This window comes from Akebia trifoliata, chromosome 3, assembly GCF_017979445.1.
Source record: "Akebia trifoliata isolate Shusen 1 chromosome 3, ASM1797944v1, whole genome shotgun sequence".
Lineage (NCBI taxonomy): Eukaryota > Viridiplantae > Streptophyta > Magnoliopsida > Ranunculales > Lardizabalaceae > Akebia > Akebia trifoliata.
In genome coordinates this window covers 10,778,488-10,797,193 of record NC_141377.1, presented here as the reverse complement: position 1 = coordinate 10,797,193, position 18,706 = coordinate 10,778,488, and the positions used below count along the sequence as shown (strand labels likewise).

Below are 18,706 nucleotides of genomic sequence, written 5' to 3'. Positions count from 1 at the left end.
AATAACGCAATGATATCATATAATATAGTAGTGGGAAAATAGAGAATCTGAATTATAAGCATGATAATAACTCACAAAATCTCTGAGTACATGAGTACTCAAATGCTAAAACTCAAAATATAACATAAGTATTGGCATAACATCGCCGAGACTCAAGAATCCTCACATTAACATCAAAACCCTACTCTCATACTTAGATATAAAAAATGAAACAAAAGACCCTAACGCTTAACTAGTAACTAAACTAATAGAAATAGTTTCATTTCTCACCTAGAAGTGGACTATGATAGTTCGTATGTCCTACAAGTTGGAACTCCTCTAAGTGCTCCTCAATTGAGGGAGGATCTGCAACTGAAATGGTAGGATGAGTAACGGGGGAGTTACCCAACAGAAAAGCAACTATCTCAAACTAACATTCTCCTAAGCATGAATTTAAAAACATTCTAAAGCATTTGAAACATGTGCAAGTTTTTTAGTGTAAATAAGAGGAAAATTGTACAATTATGTTGGAAATATAAAAGGAACATGGTTGAAACAATTTGCAAATAATTCCAACTAAATGAAAGAAACATATTTAACAGATCTAAATACAAACAGTGGTAGTGTTGAAAATCACGACTGGATACTTCCGATGGGATTCGAATTTGTTCCAAACTTCACCGATGTAAAACCCCACCGTTAGTTCCTGATTTTGTGGCCGCTTGCTACACTTACCACAATTGGGTGACTATTTATCTGGTTCAGGTTGGCCGTTGACTGTGATCATAAGGTACCGGTCCTTTCATGAAGTGTCAATATGTTCGACTATTCTAGATTGTTAATGATCATTGACTAGCCATCTTCATCTAAGTCTATCAGACGAATATATGATTCTTGGTATACATCACTACAGTTCCACAAACTACCTTTATATTACATAGTTCACTGGTAAAAATAGAAAGGAATCTCCCAGATCTTAGTTGTGTTACTACTCCCTTATGCATCCCGTACTACATAGGAGTTTACCATCCCAACCATTCATCCTAGGATAGTATATCACTCTGGAAATGACATGACAAACTATCCCTTCAATCATTCACAAACTCTTTAAGAAATCTCAAAATAGCTCTATATATATATTTTTCTTTTTGTAAACAAATTGGAAAAAATAACATACAAGTGTTTGCAATGGATATCTAGTTTCTTACCATGCAACAGCCCAACCCGTAAAAGAAACAACAGTACACATCACCTCGTGATAACATAATTTAAATAAACATGCAGCATCACCTCGCGATAACAAAAAAATAAAGCTTAGCCCTGAATACCCAATCGCCAACACACACACAACAAGAGTCCACACTCTCATTCATAAAACATAGGACATTGCATCTACAATACGATCCCTCAAAACACTGCAAAACACTTTTCTTCTCAATCTCGATCAAATTCTCTATACACTTTGAAAGAGTTAACATTAAAGTTTTCAATAAATTTAAATACCAAAAATCACTTTTTAAAATTATTTTGAAGAAAATGACCAAAAACATAAATTTATTGGCGACCAAAAAATGTTTTTGTCGGTGGCACCGACTGAACCTTCTCCAAAACAAGCAGTCTTCAAAAGTTGCTTTTTTTTTTTTTTTTTCAAATTCGGTTTTTCTTCAACTAAATAGAAAAAAATAATTTTTAAAACATAGATTCATCCCTAAAATCTCGAACAACATAATCAATCATGCTTTTATAAAAATATGTATTTTTCCTTAATTTTAACAAAAATATTGAATTTTTTTGGATCAAATCTATGATTAACTAAAACTATGACTATTAGAGAAATTTAGGAGTACCTTAGATCCAAGCTTCAGAAGCTCCGAAATCCGTTGTGGATCGAATCCAATCGAAGGTTATCTCTCAAAAATCATTGAAAACTCTACTTCTTCGGATCCTCTCGAAGCATGCGACAAGTTGATCACTTCTCTCTTCTACACCGAATCCTAACTAAATCTCTAAGTAGGTGGAAATCGAGGTAGAAGGTGAAAGGAGGCTAGGGTTTCTTTTTAGAAAAGAAAAGAACAAAGGAAACGTAAAAATTTGTAAATTGACTTAAGTTTGGTATTTATAGAGCCCAAAGGATGTAAAGGTCATTTTACGATTTGTTTCTTTTTGTTTTAAAAAGTCTATGTCCCGAGCTCTCTTTTTAACGAGCTAATAGTTTATTTTGGGTGACTTTTTTATACGAACCCAATGGTGTCATCGGATTTCCAAAATTCTGACTCCATCAAATTGTCCCCCTTTGGGTAGATATTTGACACGCAAATCAAGGATTCCATAATTTTTTTCTCTTAACTCTTATTGATGTGTCCTTATAGGCTAAAGTATGTTTTTCTGTTGTTTTGGATCTAATGGTGATGTCAAATTTCCTCAAAAGTTTGTAAATAAAAATTTGTATTTTTAATCCCTAATACAAATTCAGTTTTTTTTTTTTTAAATATAACTTTAAATTTTCCTCGAGATACCAGTTAAATTTCAGGTCATTACATATGGAGTTCATCTTGGCTACATGTGGAAATGTCTCCTAATCAATATCATATGTTTGTATAACATGTAACATTGAAAACGAGCCTGGCTTTATAACGTCCAATTGACCCATCTACTTTGAGTTTGATTGTAAAGACCCAACACACTTGCTTCTTTCTTTTGAGTGAATCTATTAATTCCCATGAGCTACCTTGGATCAAAAAGAACTTCTTTGAATATGGAAGCCAAGGAAATAAAAGAAATGCAAGACAAGAAAGAATAATATGAAGGGGATACTATACAAAATTAGATATAGGATATGAAGTACAAACACACTTCCCTTCGCCTATGGTAATGGGAGCATTATCCTCGGTTGAAGAAGGAACAAATAAAGAAGAAATCTTACTTGTTTCCAAGGAATTTGAAGTGGTTTGTCAATGAGTCATAGTGGTCACTACTTTTTGGTGTCGAGTGTATTGACGTTCCTTCTCTTGTGAGGGTTGAGTTGCATCAATAGTAGTAGTGTTTCCTAGAACAAGTCACTGAATGAACTGGAAAGGATAGGAACAAGAATGGACCAATGTTGTTAAATAGCATGTGCGACCAACACATGTTGTTTGCATATGCCATTTCGCATATCGCATATGCTGCAAGGAAAAAATGTAGAAAATGTTTAAATCTTGATTCTTGAGTACTTTTCTTTTTCTTTTGAGTCTTGAGAATGAGAGAGTGACTTAAGTTGAGACTTGAACTTTGAGAGTAATAGTGTAGAGTAGGATTAGAGAATACTTATAATTATGTGTGAATGTATTAGAAAATGTAATAAGATTTAATAGTTAGAGGTTTTGTGAGGGTAAGAAACAGATTAGAAGGTAGAAGAGATGTTGTAAAAGGAGCATGGGGGTAGAAGTGGGATATTTATAAGAGAAAAATGAGTTTATGCTAAAAACAAAAAGAAAATTTGTATCCAAAAAGTATTCCATCGCATATTGTAGTATGCCATCACATATGTCATCGCATATTGTGCAGATAGCATACTTTTATATATGCGATGGTAGCATATGCAAAATATAGTTTAGAAATGGCATATGTCAAATATAGTTTGGAAATGGCATATGCAATCGCATTTGACAAGACTGCTTCTAACTCAATATGAGCCCCTAAAGAGAGATTGGACTACGGGAAAAATAAGTCATGAATTAAAAAATGGTGACATCTATGGTAACAAATATTTTCTTAATATCGGATCAAAACACTTGTATCCGTGTTGCAACTTGGGACGATTGGAGGCGATCTAGGAGGATCTACATAAATAGTTTATGGTAAATTAGGCATAACTTTGTCGTACAGACTTGGAATTTGACGATTCCAAAGGCATTGGAAAGAGGACTCAAAGGGCTACACGGCCGAATGCTCAAGCATTCATTCCACTTAACAAAAGTGTTTCGACATCGTTTACCCCTTCGAAATCACAATCAAAGTTGGACTTTCTATTTATAGAATCTTTGACTACGAATAACTCTAATTCGATAGTGATTCTGAACTTGTGGCAGAAGAGCTTTTTACCGTATTTAGGATTCTTAATCCAAACAAATAGAAAGTCATGATTCAGGAGGATCTACATAGATAGTCTATAGTAAATTAGGCATAACTTTGTCATATGGACTTGAAATTCAACGATTCCAAAGGCGTTGGAAAGAGGACTCAGAGGGCTTCGCGACCAATGCCTAGGCAGTCATTCTATGTAACTAAAGCATTTCGACATCGTTTACCCCTCTGAAATCATAGTCAAAGTTGGACTTTCTATTTATAAAATCTTTGATTGCAAATAACTCTAATTCAATTGTGATTATGAACTTGTGGCAAAAGAGAGTTTTAACGTATTTAGGATTCTTAATCCAATTAGGAAGTAATTAGAACTTTACTATTTTAAGACTTACTATTTATAATAAGTACGTCAATTAGAATAGAACTAGGTTTTTGTTCTTTCTTCTTTTTAAAATACCATTGTAACTCCGTTTGGAGATAGAGAGAAATGTAACAAAGCGATTTTGTTTTCTCCAATTACTGGTTTTTGTTCTTCATATGAGATTTTTTTGGATTAGGAGGATAGACACAGCCACAACTCAAGTCACAGGGCCCTAAATCCGAACTTGAGTTTCTAAACTCAAGTTAAGCTTGGGTTACTCCAAGTAAGATAGTTTTGGTTGGATTGGGTTCATTAAACAAGTCTAATTTTGTTTTAATTAACAAAAACATTTAATATCTTAAACAAGAAATAATTTTAAAATAAATTAAAATATATATTTAAGATAATTATTTTATATACTATCATATATCCTTGGGATTGGATTGAGCTGGTTAGCCCGAACCCTCAACCCAAGTTGAACCTGATTAAAGGTCGGATTTAGTTATTCTAACCTAAGCTCAACTCAAGTTCTACACAACTGGCCCAGGCTTGCCCATCAATCGAGATGAGCTCGGGCCATCCCGCCCAAGTTGCAACCCTACTTGTATCCCTTTCGTGTGGAATGATACCCCAAGAGAACAGCCTAAGTAGATTTGGGATCCAATTTTATTCAATTCAAATCCAAGAAATGAATGAATCACACACTCAAAAATACTAGGCGAAACAATAATGTGGAGATTTTAACTGCGGCACCCGGGTGGCACACAATTAATAAGGTAGGACGGGTGTAACCATTTCACCTGCCCAAAATTTCTTTGGAACATCTATCCCTATCAATATGTTTTGAGACTTCTAGTAATGACGATTTTTTGTTTTGACACGCCATTCTGCTGAGGAATATGTTGACGAGTGCTTTGATCCCATGCTATTCGAGATAACCCCACTTTCAAAGTATATGCATGAATTGCCAAACCAGAATATTTTTACTCTTTTATCAAACTAAGTGAATTCTATCTAGTGAAATTTTGTAATGATGTATGGTCCTTAGTCCCAATTCTTCCTGAGATATAATCATGTGCGTTTGGGGAAATCATCCATGAATAAATAATATATTGATAGCCATATATAGACACAAGTGGGCAAGTCCCCACACATCAGATGGAACAAGAAGGAATGGAAAAGGAACTTTTATTTATACTCTAACTAAAACTTGTTCGACTATGTTTGGAAAATCCCCAACCTTCACCCCTTACATAGGGACTCGAAACTGACTTAAACAATATCTAATTGATTTGCCTATCAAGAATGGGGGGTTGTAAGACTGCATGCTGGAGTTGAGGATGTCTGTAAGGGGAGAAAGGAATTATTCTATTAAAAGTCATCTCTAGTTTTGTGCAAGCAATTTATTTCTTTTTTCTTTTTTTTTTTTATATAGATTTGATCGATATTTTTTTCAAAAAAGGAATATTTGGGTCAGAATGTATTATTTATTGAAATATTTATACTGAAATCTTGCTATTTTGTACTTGATACTTAACCATTTTTTGTCAAAATTACTATTCCTCAATTATTTCATGAATAAATTGTAATTCTTCCAAAATATATACAAAAGAAATTTTCAACTGAATTTCCTTTTGTGTTTTGTGTAAATGACAATATTGTGGTATATTTCTTGGAAATAAGTGAAGGTGCCACTTAGCTAAGTGGTAAAGGCTTGAGGAGAGTTGATCTCATTACCTACGTTCAAATTCTGTTGATCCCATCTTCACCTCCATTAACCACTTATCCCTTGCTTGCTTAGCAAAAAAAAAAAAAAAAACGTTATATTTATCTCCATATATGGTTGTTCTTATGCTATTCGGGCTGATGATTTGGAAGTTTGCACGGTTAATGCCAGCAATTAATATGTAACTTTTCAAAAGTTAAGAAAGCTTAATCTTTGCATGTACTTCTCTTGTTATTTTTAATTCTTTATTTTTATTGGAAGTAGACCTATTCATACTGGTTCAGTGATAAATTGTCGATGAAACTCTAATTGTGCAGTGTGGACCATATACGAGTACAGACAAAATTGGAACTTCAACATGCTTTATTAAGATCTTCACAGGCACAAATTGACTGCATCATAGAAGTCGAAAGCTGCATTGAGGATAATGCTACTTTTCATAGGTTTTATTATTTGTTGTATTGTTCATTTCTTTCATAATTACTAATTTATTTCTCATAACCTGCAATAACACATTTTGTCCCTCTTCGAAGTACTTTGAGAAGCTATGCTCGTCAAGCAGCAGATCATACACTAGGCATCCTTTCAAGGCTCTCAGTTCCAGATCATATCTCCACTGATTTCTTTCTCTGTAACATCGATAGAATGGAGTATTCACTATATAGGCAAGTTTCTTATACATTAATAATAAGTAAAAAAAATTGAAGTAATTTTGACGTCAATGTTCTTTATTAGTCAAAAATAGAAGAATTCACTGTTTCCAATTCTTTGATTTATGACAGAATTCAGCTATCTGCTCCACCTACTTCAACTCCAATCAATGACGACCCTTCCAGGTTCCATAGAAAAGGGTTCCTTTTAGCTTTATATCTCGATGATGGAAGTATAGGTTTTGGTGAGGTAACCCCTTGGACTTTTTGGCATCACTATAAATCCTTATTCCCAATCATCTCTACTCTATGTGATTGGTTACTTGCAAACAAATCCTTTTACAAATATATTATAGATGTCAAATTCCAAGTTTGAGAATTGCGATGTATGAAGTTTTTCTGTCGATCTTAAATGCGTCTGAATTGTGGTTCCATCGGGAAAGTACCTATATTGTATGTAAAAAGGATGTAATTGTTGACAAACCATTTACCCCAAAAGACCGATCTGATGGGGAAGGCGCAACTATGAATATAAGAGGGGCACGGATCGAACTGGAGTACAATATGTGAGCACATGACACCCGGGAACGGAGGCGGATAACACAACACTCAACACTCCTCACCTATAACGGTGGAAAATTCCTTTGAGGAGACTCGAACATGTGACCTATACGAACCTAACACTCTGATACCATGTTGACAAACCATTTACCCCAAAAGATCGATCTGATGGAGAAGGCACAACTATGAATATAAGAGGGTCACGGATCAAATTAGGACACAATATCTGAGCATGTGACACTTGGGAGCAGAGGTAGATAACACAACACTTAACAGTAATGTACTACAAAACTCGGAAAAAATCCTTAACTCTATCCTCATTTGCTTTGATGGAAAATATGAGAACTTGTAGAACTCAAAACTGATATATAAATATATATATATAGGGTCGCGCTTGGGGGACATCTATAAATGACAACTATTTTTACATTGCTTGGATGCCATCTATTTTTCAAGATCCAACGACATATGGCTGTGTTGTAGAAATCATTTAAAAAATGGACAGCATCCCGATGATTGTGTAAAAATAGTTGTCAGTTTTAGATGTCCCCTGAACTCGTCCCGTGTATATATGTATGTGTGCCTGGGTCATGTTTCTTTTCAGTTGTGGTTCTGTTCTCCAAATGATTCCACTTTCGGCTATAGACTTTAAGCGCCCACTTTCCACCAATGCTACTATCATGAGTAGTAACAATATTATCTGGAATGTCAACAAATGGGGACATATCAGAAAATAAAGGCATGGATAGGGGAATCTGAGGAAACCTCTCTTCATTAATGGTGTTGGTACTATTACAATTATTATCCTTTGAAGTGAGGTAGGACAGCCTGTGGAGAAGAAAGGAACTGACTCATAGAAAGTAACACCCATGGAGACCAAATGATGCTGAAAGAAGGATGAGAATTTTTTAGATTAAGGATAGCCAAGAAAATGAAATTTAGAGCTTTGTGATCTAACAATGATAACCCATAATATGAACACAACACTCACACCCAAACAGTTTGAGTGGTACCAAGAAAATGGGCTGATGAGGTTGGAGAATCTAGTACGGAGTCTTAACATTTATAACCTGGAAGGCATGCGATTAATAAGACAGGCAATGGTAAGGATAACATCAGACCATTAAGGTTTGGGTACTTTGGTCCTCTATTTGCTTGCCATCCAATGTTGTAGGTGCCCGTACTCATCACAGTGTGAATAAGTTATGATGGATAAAATGCAAGCACTTGAAAAAAAAAAAAAAAAGGAGCATGGGAACTTGGCTCTTTACCCAGAGGAAATAAACCCATGTGTTAAGTGGGTTTACACAGTGAATCACGAGGCTCATGGTTGTATTGATAAAAACAATGCAAGACTAAACATATGGTATAGATTACCAGCAGATTTTTGCACCTATGGTCCAGATGAATTTAGTAAGATAACTTATTCCCTTCGCTATAAATATGATCTTCAGCAATCTCCGCATGCATGGTTTGAGAGGTTCAGCAGTATAGTCAGACAGGCAGGTTACACAAAAAGCTAGGCAGATCATACACTATTTGTTTGACAGATAAGATAGAATCACTTTATTGATTTTATATGTAGATGACATTGTGGTCACATGCAATGATCCAACTGAGATTAGATGGCTGAATTTGAAACCAATGTCCTTGGCTCTCTGAAGTACTTTCTAAGGATTGAGGTAGTCCAATCCCATCAGGGAATTTTTTATTTTTCAGAGAAAATATGTTCTGGACTTGTTGAGACTTGAGAGAGACTGTCATCTGGGTGCCAGACCTTCAGATACTCCAATAGATCAGAACCACCATTTGAAATCTTCAAATGAAGATCTTCGTGACTCAGAGTTGTTTCAATGATTGATAGATAGACTAATTTACTTATCCCACATAAGTTCTAATATAGCATCTGTGGTCAATGTCCTCAATCAGTTCATACATTCCCCACAGTTGGTTCATCTTGAGGCTGCACAGAGGTTATTTCGGTTCCTCAAGGGCTCAAAGGTTCCTCTGGTTGTGGTATATTTTATGGAAGATATGATCGCCCCATACTTGAGGCCTACAGTGACGCAAATTTAAGTGGACGGGTTACTGATTAACACTCAACCTTTTGGACATTGTACATTTGTGGGACGTGTGTTTCTTAGCTAAGCAAGAAACAACCCATAGTGACTAGATCCAATGTTGAGGCTGAGTTTCGAGTTGTGGTGCATGGTATATGTGAACTTCTCCAATTGAAGACTATGGTTGGAGAGTTAGGGGAGTTAGGGGTTACATCTCAAATACCCATGAGTATTTATTGTGACAATAAATCCGTCATCAACATTACCCACAATCCAGTTCAACATGACAGGACCAAGCATAATGAGGTAGATCAACACCATTAAAGAGAAGCTTCAACAAAGTTTGATTTGTACTGTATATTAGTTCATGGGAGTAGGTTGCAAATGTACTAACCAAGGGAGTTAATAAAAGGTGCATGTACATCTTGATAGCCAAGTTGGGCATAATAGATATCTATGCACCAACTTGAGAGGGAGTGTTGAAATTAATATTTGATTTATTGGAATTCATATCAGATCAATCGGATATTAATTTCAATCGATAAAGTACGAGTCGATCTATTGGCTAAGTAATATCAATCGATCATATATGAATTCCAATCGATTGACTCATATTTCATAATTGTATATTTCGTTTTATTTAGTTGTTTTTTGTCCTTTCAGCCCACATGGATTGTAATTTAGGGTTTCTAACCCATTCCATATAAACAGAATGTAATAGGAGAACCATCTAATCCCTTTTCCATCATCTTCTTCTCTCCTTCATTTTTTTCTCGATCTTCTTTTTCTTCTCTTTTCTAAATCCTTTCTACTGGTTACAGCCCAAGAAATGCAACAACATCCAATTTAGGTATTCTATGATGTGATGAGCATAGGCATACCATATGACTCCTATTGCTTCCCTTCAGATAGCCTTGGTCAATTTTTTTTTTTTTTTTTTTTATTGATAAGGGGAAAAACTACAACAACAGGGACGTTCAAGGTGACCCACCCAAGAACAAGAAAAGAGAAACAACAAACTAGAGAATGTAATGTTTCAAATGCTATCCCCTTGGACTAAAAAGTCTTTAATAAAAACCCTTCGAACTCTTTGAATATCTTGCACCAAAAAAATAAGAGCCCAAGAATCGAGATAATGAACTCTTTAGTTGATTGCACCTTCCATCAAAAGTTCTAGCATTTCTTTATTTCCAAATACCCCAAGTAGTCGTAAACGAAGTTATACTCTATTAGGAGTAATAAGTTATTATTAGTAGGGGTTATATTGTCTTTTTCTTTTGTTATTTGGTTATGATATATAACACATTATGCGGCTAGGGTTGGAGTTAATTCGACTCCTCCCACATTTCTCTAATGTCTTCTTCCATTCTCATTCTCAAACTCTTAATTTACATGGTCTAAGAGCACATCATAAGAGTTTGAATCTTTCTTTTTTATTTTATTTGAATCTTTTTTTTTTCTTCATATTTTTATTGTTTCTCGGTTGATTCGTAAGAAAATCATATTATTCTTGATCTGATTAAAGGTTAACGAAGAGTTCGTATATAATTCTCCACGTGGAGATACGATTGTGGTTGTGATTGTGTATAGATCCTAATGTGAGCAGATCTTAGAAGTTTTTAACGATTGGTACTGTTTTCGGGTAAGTTTTGGTGATTCTCCGGTGTGGTGAAAGGTATTCGTAGCAGTGTTTGAGTTCGTTTGAGCCCTAAAATCAATTCCTCAATCTCTGTTGGCCTGTATGATTACATCAAGAGAGTTTTCTACAGTTTTTTGGGTTGTTCTATTTCACTAGGAGAGAGTTATCTATGATTTTGGAGGTTCTTCGCATATCTTGGCTATAAGGAATTCGTGACGGGGAGATTTTTCGGTAGTAGAAAATTTTTCACGAAAACATCTGAAAACCTCTAAAATCCCACAAGCGACGCTTGCGGGAGGACTTAAAAATAAAAAATAAATACTTTGTGGTGGAAGCGCTAAAAATTGTAAAGGAATTTTACTATGTTCTCATGGTTGATTTATGGAGCAAAAGACGAATATAGGGATTTCTCAAGACCTTGTAGGACTTCACATGACTTCCATCAAACTTAATAGAGGCAATTACATTTAGTGGTCTAAAACAATAAAGGTGTTTTTGAAGGCAAAGGGAAAACGCCGTCACTTACTAACAAATAAGCCTACATAAAAAAGATCTCCTTGATCAATAGTTAACTTTTGTTTTATATGCATGGGAGAATCCACAAGTTTAGACCCAAGTAAACCAGTCTCATCTAATAAATTTAGGGTATACTTTCTTTGTGAGAGATTAATACCACCAATTGCATGCACAACCTTAATACCAAGAAAGTATCTTAGCTTACTCAAAGCTTTAGTATGAAACTTTTGCTGTAAAAAAGACTTTAACTTCTCACTCTCAACAACATCACTGTCTGTTGATACAATATTATCCACATACAACTAAAAACTTACATACTTTACCAATTAGAAATGATTGCCCTTTATAGCAATGGTACTTATAAAAAAAATAGCAATGATACATGGAATCTTGTCTCTCTTCCTCTTGGAAAGAAGGTGGTGGGATGTAGATGGGTTTATGTTGTTAAGTTCCACCCTGATGTCACCGTTGATAGATTGAAGGCAAGATTGGTTGCAAAGGGTTATACACAAACTTATGAAATTGATTATGCTAAGAATTTTTCCCCAGTGGCTAAGATTGCTTCCGTCTGTGTTATTATTTCTTTGGTTATTATGTATGGGTGGCCCTTGTACCAACTTGATATGAAGAATGCATTTTTACATGGTGATTTGTAGGAAGAAATGTATATGGAGTAACCACCTGGGTTTGTTGCTCAGTGGGAGGTTGGTAAAGTAAATAAGTTCAAAAAGGCACTATATGGTTTGAAACAGTCCCCGCGAGTATGGTTTGGAAAATTCAGCAATGCAATTCTTGAGTTTGGGATGTCAAAGTGTCAGACAGACCTCTCTGTTTTTCATTCCCACTCCACTAGTGTGTATGTTCTTCTAGTTGTATATGTGGATGATATTGTATTGACAGGCAGTAATGCTATTGGAATTGAGAAGTTTAAAGTCTTTTTTATAACAAAAGTTTCATGTTAAAGATTTAAGTAAACTAAGATACTTTCTTGGTATTAAGGTTGCACATTCAGCTAGTGGCATTAGTTTATTACAAAGAAAGTATACCCTAGATTTATTAAATGAAACCAGTTTACTTGGGTCTAAACCTATGGATTATCCCATGGATCCAAAACAAAAGTTGACTATTGATCAGGGAGATCTTTTTTATGATCTTGGTAGGTATAGGAGACTTGTTGGGAAGTTGAACTACCTTACCATTACCAAACCAGACATTTCATTTACTGTGAGTATTGTTAGTCAATTTATGAAAGCTCCTAAAGTATCTCATTGGGTAGCATTGCATCGTATTGTTAGGTACTTGAAGGGTTCCCTGAGATGTGGTTTGTTGTACAAGTCAGATGGTCATACTCGCATAGAAAGATACACGGATGCAAACTAGGCAAGTTCTCCTTCAGATAGGAGATCCACCCAAGGGTCTTGTACATTCTTGGGTGGTAATCTTGTGACATTGAAAAACATGAAACAAATATTTGTTGCTAGATCCAGTGTTGAGGTTGAGTATAGAGCTGTGTCACGCACGTCTTGTGAGCTAACCTGGTTGAGACACTTTCTTCAAGAGATAGGCTTTACAATAGAATTACCTATAGTTTCTTTTATGATAACCAGGCAGCCATACACATAGCTTCTAATCATGTGTTTCATGAGAGGATAAAACATATTGAAGTTGATTATCACTTTGTTCAAGATAAACTTCTGAATGGTAAAATTGCTAGTCTTTATGTGAAGTATGAAGATCAATTGGCTGATTTGTTTACTAAGTCATTGGGTTCTAGTAAGGTTGATTATACTTGTAACAAGCTGGAGAACATAAGCTGAAATTATATTATATATATTCTCTAGCTTGAAGGGGAGTGTTAGGAGTAATAAGTTATTATTAGTAGGGGTAATATTGTCTTTTTTTTTCTTTTTTTTGTTATTTGGTTATGATATATAATACATTGTGCGGCTAGGGTTGGAGTTAATTCTACCCTTCCCACGTTTCTCTAGTATCTTCTTCTATTCTCCTTCTTAAACTCTTAATCTACATACTCCAAATCAACCTCTTAGAGTGTTGAAAGCTCATCCCCAGTTGAAGCCATTCCCCTAGTACTTTTCTAACTAAGTTTGGGATACATCAAACCACCCCAAACAAGGAAAAAAAAAATAAGCCCACTACTCCTTTGCTACCTCACAATGCATAAGTAAATGGTTAGCAGATTCCTCATTTAACATGCACATACAACAACCATTCGGGCCACAAAACCCCATTTTCTCTACAGATCAAGCATTTGAATCCTTGGAAGGCACCCTTGATTGACATCTATGTTCTAAATTGAGAATGAGTATTTGAGATTTATATGTTGTGTATATGTTGTGTAGTGAGTGTTAATTGGTGTGTATATAGCATTATTGGTGTTTATGGTGTAAAGAATAATCTTGTAATTTCTTCTCTATCTTAAAACAAAGGCTAGTGGGTCTCTTCTCACATCTAAGCCGTTCATGCTAATATCCCTTTCTTTTCTTTTCATATTCTCTTATCCTAAAACCCTAAATCTAAAGCAACCCTAAAACCTTCAACTAAGATCTCCAAAACCTGAAAACTTTAAAACACAATTTATCATATCAAAGGTTTTTAAATATAAAAATAAGGAAATAAATGCATAAAAAAGGAATGGAAATGTTTCTATACACCATAGAGTTATCAATAACTTAATTAGTACATTTATAATATTGCAAATATAGTTTTGTTTAACACCGTAATAAATTGGTGAATGGAGAATGGTTAGGATTTGTTGGCACAAATATTCATGTCAAACGAGTACTATATGGAAAAATCCTAAAATAGGTTTTGTTCATTTATGCAATACAAGTAAGCAGAGGAAAACAAAGCCTTATTTTATTATTATTATTATTTTTTTTTTTTTTTGAATTAGCTAAACGAATTATGTTTTTTTCATAAACAAAACAAAGGCTTATCCCAAAGATCTGGGAACAACTAAACGGGTTTAGTTCCTGCAATCCACTTTATGGAGCCAAGTGTTATGTTATTGAAAGTGAGTCTGTATCTACTTTCATTATCTCCATCCACTTTCTTTTGGGTCTTCCTCTTGCTCATAAAACCTCCAACTTCAATATTTTAATAATTCGGTTGTAATTGACCTTTGTTTAGTATGTCAAACCATCGCAATCGGCTTTCTTTTTGTTTATCTCCAATCAAGTTAATCCTTCATTTTCCCGAATGTATTTGTTTCTAATTTTAAATAAACTAATCAAGCTAGAAGCTTGACTAAGGCTATTGAGCACACCAAAAGGAAAGCTGGTTATAACCAGTTATCCCACATCGGGTAATTGACTACAACCGGTTTTCCATCCACTTGGTGTGCCCAGAAGCCTTTGCAAGGATTTCTAGCTTGACAAAACTCCTAATTTTATCTTTCCTGGTCTTTCAACTCATCCATCTTAACATCCTCATACTTATTATGCTCAATTTATTACAATTGTGTTTTTTCACCACCCAATGTTCAAGATTTAGCTCCAGAACGCATACTGGTCTTAACATCCTCATACTTATTATGCTCAATATATTAAAATTATGCTTTTTCACCACCCAACGTTCAAGATTTCGCTCCATAAAGCATATTGGTCTTAACATCCTCATACTTGTTATGCTCAATTTATTAAAATTATGCTTTTTCACCACCCAACGTTCAAGATTTAGCTTCATAAAGCATACTGGTCTTACTACCATTTTATAAAATTTTCCTTTTAATTCAATTAGTATGCGTTTGTCAAAGAGCACTCTAGAAGTGTAGCTCCACTTTAACCATCCAACTCTGATTCTATGGGCAACATCATCCCCAATCTCTTCATCCTTATGTATAATAGACACTAGATAACAAAATTGGTCAATTCGGGGTATTTCTAGACCATCAATTTAGTCAATATTCCTCCTCTTGGGTGTCAGCAATACATTTATAGTCCACGTACTCGTTCTTGGTTCTACTAATGCTAAAGCCCTTGGACTCTAAAATCTCCCAGAAAAAAAATTAAAAGAAACAGAGATTCGTCGGTCCCCAGCCTGGATAAAGGAGGAGGGTTGTGTTAGGTTGGTAGCTAGTGTAAAAGTATGCCACCCCCTAACCTGAATCCTGATTATGATAAAAAAATATACTTGCATCCAAATTTTGTGGAGCATTAGAATGGACAAGCATTGACTTGTACAATTCATCCAATAGGAAAAAACCATGCACATAGTCACACTTTTCAAGTTGGATGAATCAAGTCTGACTGATGATCTTTGTTATCTGGTAATTTCAATGTTTCTGTAATCTGTTCTATCTTTACTTTATTTTATTTTTATTCCTTCTAATTCATTCAACATTCTTATTTCGTGAACAGGTTGCTCCTATTGAAATCCACAAAGAAAATCTTCTAGATGTAGAGGAGCAACTTCGTTTTCTTCTTCATGTGATCCAAGGAGCGAAGATCACTTATCTTCTTCCTTTACTAAGGGGATCGTTCTCTTCATGGATAAGGAGATCCTTAGGAATTCCGGTAGGTCTTTATATCTTAACTTGAGGTGTACATTATCAATTTGTAATCTGATATGTTTTTATTGATTTGGTACATCTTTGATGGTAATTGTTTTAAAAACTTTATTTCACTGTTTTGTAGCCACATTCAATATTTCCTAGTGTTCGATGTGGTTTGGAGATGGCTATCCTTAATGCATTAGCCACAAGGCAGGGTTCTAGCCTATCAAATTTACTTCTCGACCATGAATGTTCAACCCTCAAAACGCAATTACTTAAATCAGAAGAAATAGTGAAAAGATCATCAAAAGTTCAGATTTGTGCCCTTATAGATTCTAATGGTACACCCAAGGAGGTAGCTCACATTGCATCCAAACTGGTCAAAGAAGGGTTCACCACAATAAAGCTGAAGGTAAGTTCATGCTACCAAAATAGGGCTTTTTAAAATGTTACTGTTTTAAGTAAATTTCTGCACTGCCCCAAAACAGTCGGGATGTAAGACCGTGCAACAGTTACAGACATGATTTTTCAGAGACCCACACAAATAGGAGGTAATCATGACTCCTTTTTGAGAGGCTCAAATCCATTCACATATATTGCAATACTAGAGGTCACCCATGCCTATGGTATGGGCATCCTCTTTGGGGTTAAAGGAGTAGAGAAAGATAGTAAAGCTAAGAGGGGTATTATTAAGAAGAGGGGTGAGGTGGGATGGGAGGAGAGGAAATACAATAAAGTTGAAGGGGATGAAGAGGAAAGGAATTAAAGTGGGGTAGTGTGGACCCCACTCCACTGTAGCTGGAGTGGGACGTTTATCCCCCACAAAACTGTAGTAAAGTGGGACCCACAATTTTGCTTTATTATATATATAATGTTTTGTACTTAAATCAAAGTTAATTTTAGTGAAAAATAAATAAATGGATAAATAAAAATTAAAAAATAAAGAGCTATCCGATAACTTAATTAATATTAAGTAGATTTATATGTGGGGATGTTATAAAAGAGCTACGGCTGCATCAACGACTTAATAAATTAGTATATGTGTTGATAGGTCTTGACATGGCAGAAACAACCTGAAAGTGCCATGTAATTTTTACACTGTTCTCAGAAACATTATAATTCAGTCATGATTTTTTAATTGTCATGAGCTCAAAAACACTTTGCAATGTGAGTGTTTCAGTGAGTAACCATCCACTACAGGTTGGACGTCGAGCAAACCCCTTTGAAGATGCTGAAGTTATACAAGAAATTAGAGCCAGGGTTGGGCACCAGATCAAACTCCGGGCAGATGCTAATAAAAAGTGGACATATGAAGAAGCATGTCAGTTTGGATCTTGTGTAACATTTTGTGACCTTCAGTATATTGAGGTACCATCTTCTGTTAATTGTGCTTGGCAATTGAACATTCCTTTGTAAAATTATGTTATGGGCACACCAAATGCCTTCACCTGTGAGATTGGCATATTCATGTTGTGGTTCATTTCATTTTCAATTTGTAATTAATTAATATATAATATTTGAATTGGGATTGTAATCATATCTATAGAGAAGGTGATCAAGTTGCTAATGCCCTTGTGGAATATGGACCTATTTCTAAAAGTTTGCACATTTTTACATTAAAGTCTGACCTTCCCATAGATGTTAGGAAGGCCTTTTATGGTGATTTAATTCCATTAGAATTTTTAAGTAGTGGGTATGCCTCCTATGTTTTTGTATATTTTATTTTTAATATGTGCATTACTTGATTAGCAAAAAATAAATAAATATCAAGACTCTTCATCAATATCTAAGTGATCTAACAAGTCTCTCTCCTATCTTTCAGGAACCTGTGCATTTAGAAGATGATATTATCAGATTTTGCGAAGAAACTGGTTTACCTGTAGCACTAGATGAAACTATTGATAATATTGAAGGTGATCCCCTTAGTAGGCTTGCAAAGTTCGTACACCCAAGAATAGTTGCAGTTGTAAGTATCTTCACTAAAGACTAGTATCATTAAGAAAAGGAGAAGTATTAGTGTGTGCGTGTAGGTCAAGTGTTCGAAACCCCACAAAGCAGTGAATTCCTTGGGGTCACCCTCTTGGGTCCAGTTGCCCCTCGACTCAACCAGTTGCACGTAGGACTTTCCGAGGGGGTGGTGCATGTGACCATGGTGCGATTAGTCTCACCCATATATATATATATATGGGTCCCGTTCAGCACCAAACATTTTAGCCAACCATTTTTGTCCTACATGGGTTAGAAGTTTTGGAATGGGCTGATTTTTGGTGAGGATGATCTCTACGGTGAGGAGATCATCCTCACCAAAAATCATCCCATTCCAAAACTTCTAGCCCCATGTTTACAAGTTGAAAAATCGTGGACCGTCCATTTTTTGTAAACCATTTTTGATGGGGTTAGAAGTTTTGGAATGGGCTGATTTTTGGTGATGATGATCTCCTCACCATAGAGATCATCCTCACCAAAAATCAGCCCATTCCAAAACTTCTAACCCATGTTTTGAAAAATGTTTTGCCAAAATGTTTGGTGCTGAACATTTCCCTATATATATATGGGTCCCGTTCAGCACCCTAAGTTTTACCACACACTTTAACAAATGTGTTTTGTCTTACATGGGTTAGAAGTTTTGGAGTGGG

At 35.2% G+C, this 18,706-nt stretch overlaps 1 protein-coding gene across 7 annotated transcripts in view; it reads left to right on the top strand.

Moving 5' to 3' along the window:
• The window catches only part of PHYLLO (2-oxoglutarate decarboxylase/hydro-lyase/magnesium ion-binding protein), a 117,446-nt gene that overhangs the window by 93,026 nt on the left and 5,714 nt on the right, over positions 1 to 18,706 (top strand). For all 7 annotated transcript variants that reach the window (XM_086433886.1, XM_086433885.1, XM_086433883.1 and 4 more), the window contains 7 exons: positions 6,449 to 6,574; positions 6,665 to 6,796; positions 6,914 to 7,031; positions 15,937 to 16,092; positions 16,213 to 16,482; positions 17,271 to 17,438; positions 17,893 to 18,036. In XM_086433886.1, coding sequence (XP_086290012.1) covers positions 6,449 to 6,574; positions 6,665 to 6,796; positions 6,914 to 7,031; positions 15,937 to 16,092; positions 16,213 to 16,482; positions 17,271 to 17,438; positions 17,893 to 18,036 — 1,114 coding nt within the window. The remainder of the gene's footprint in view (positions 1 to 6,448; positions 6,575 to 6,664; positions 6,797 to 6,913; positions 7,032 to 15,936; positions 16,093 to 16,212; positions 16,483 to 17,270; positions 17,439 to 17,892; positions 18,037 to 18,706) is intronic.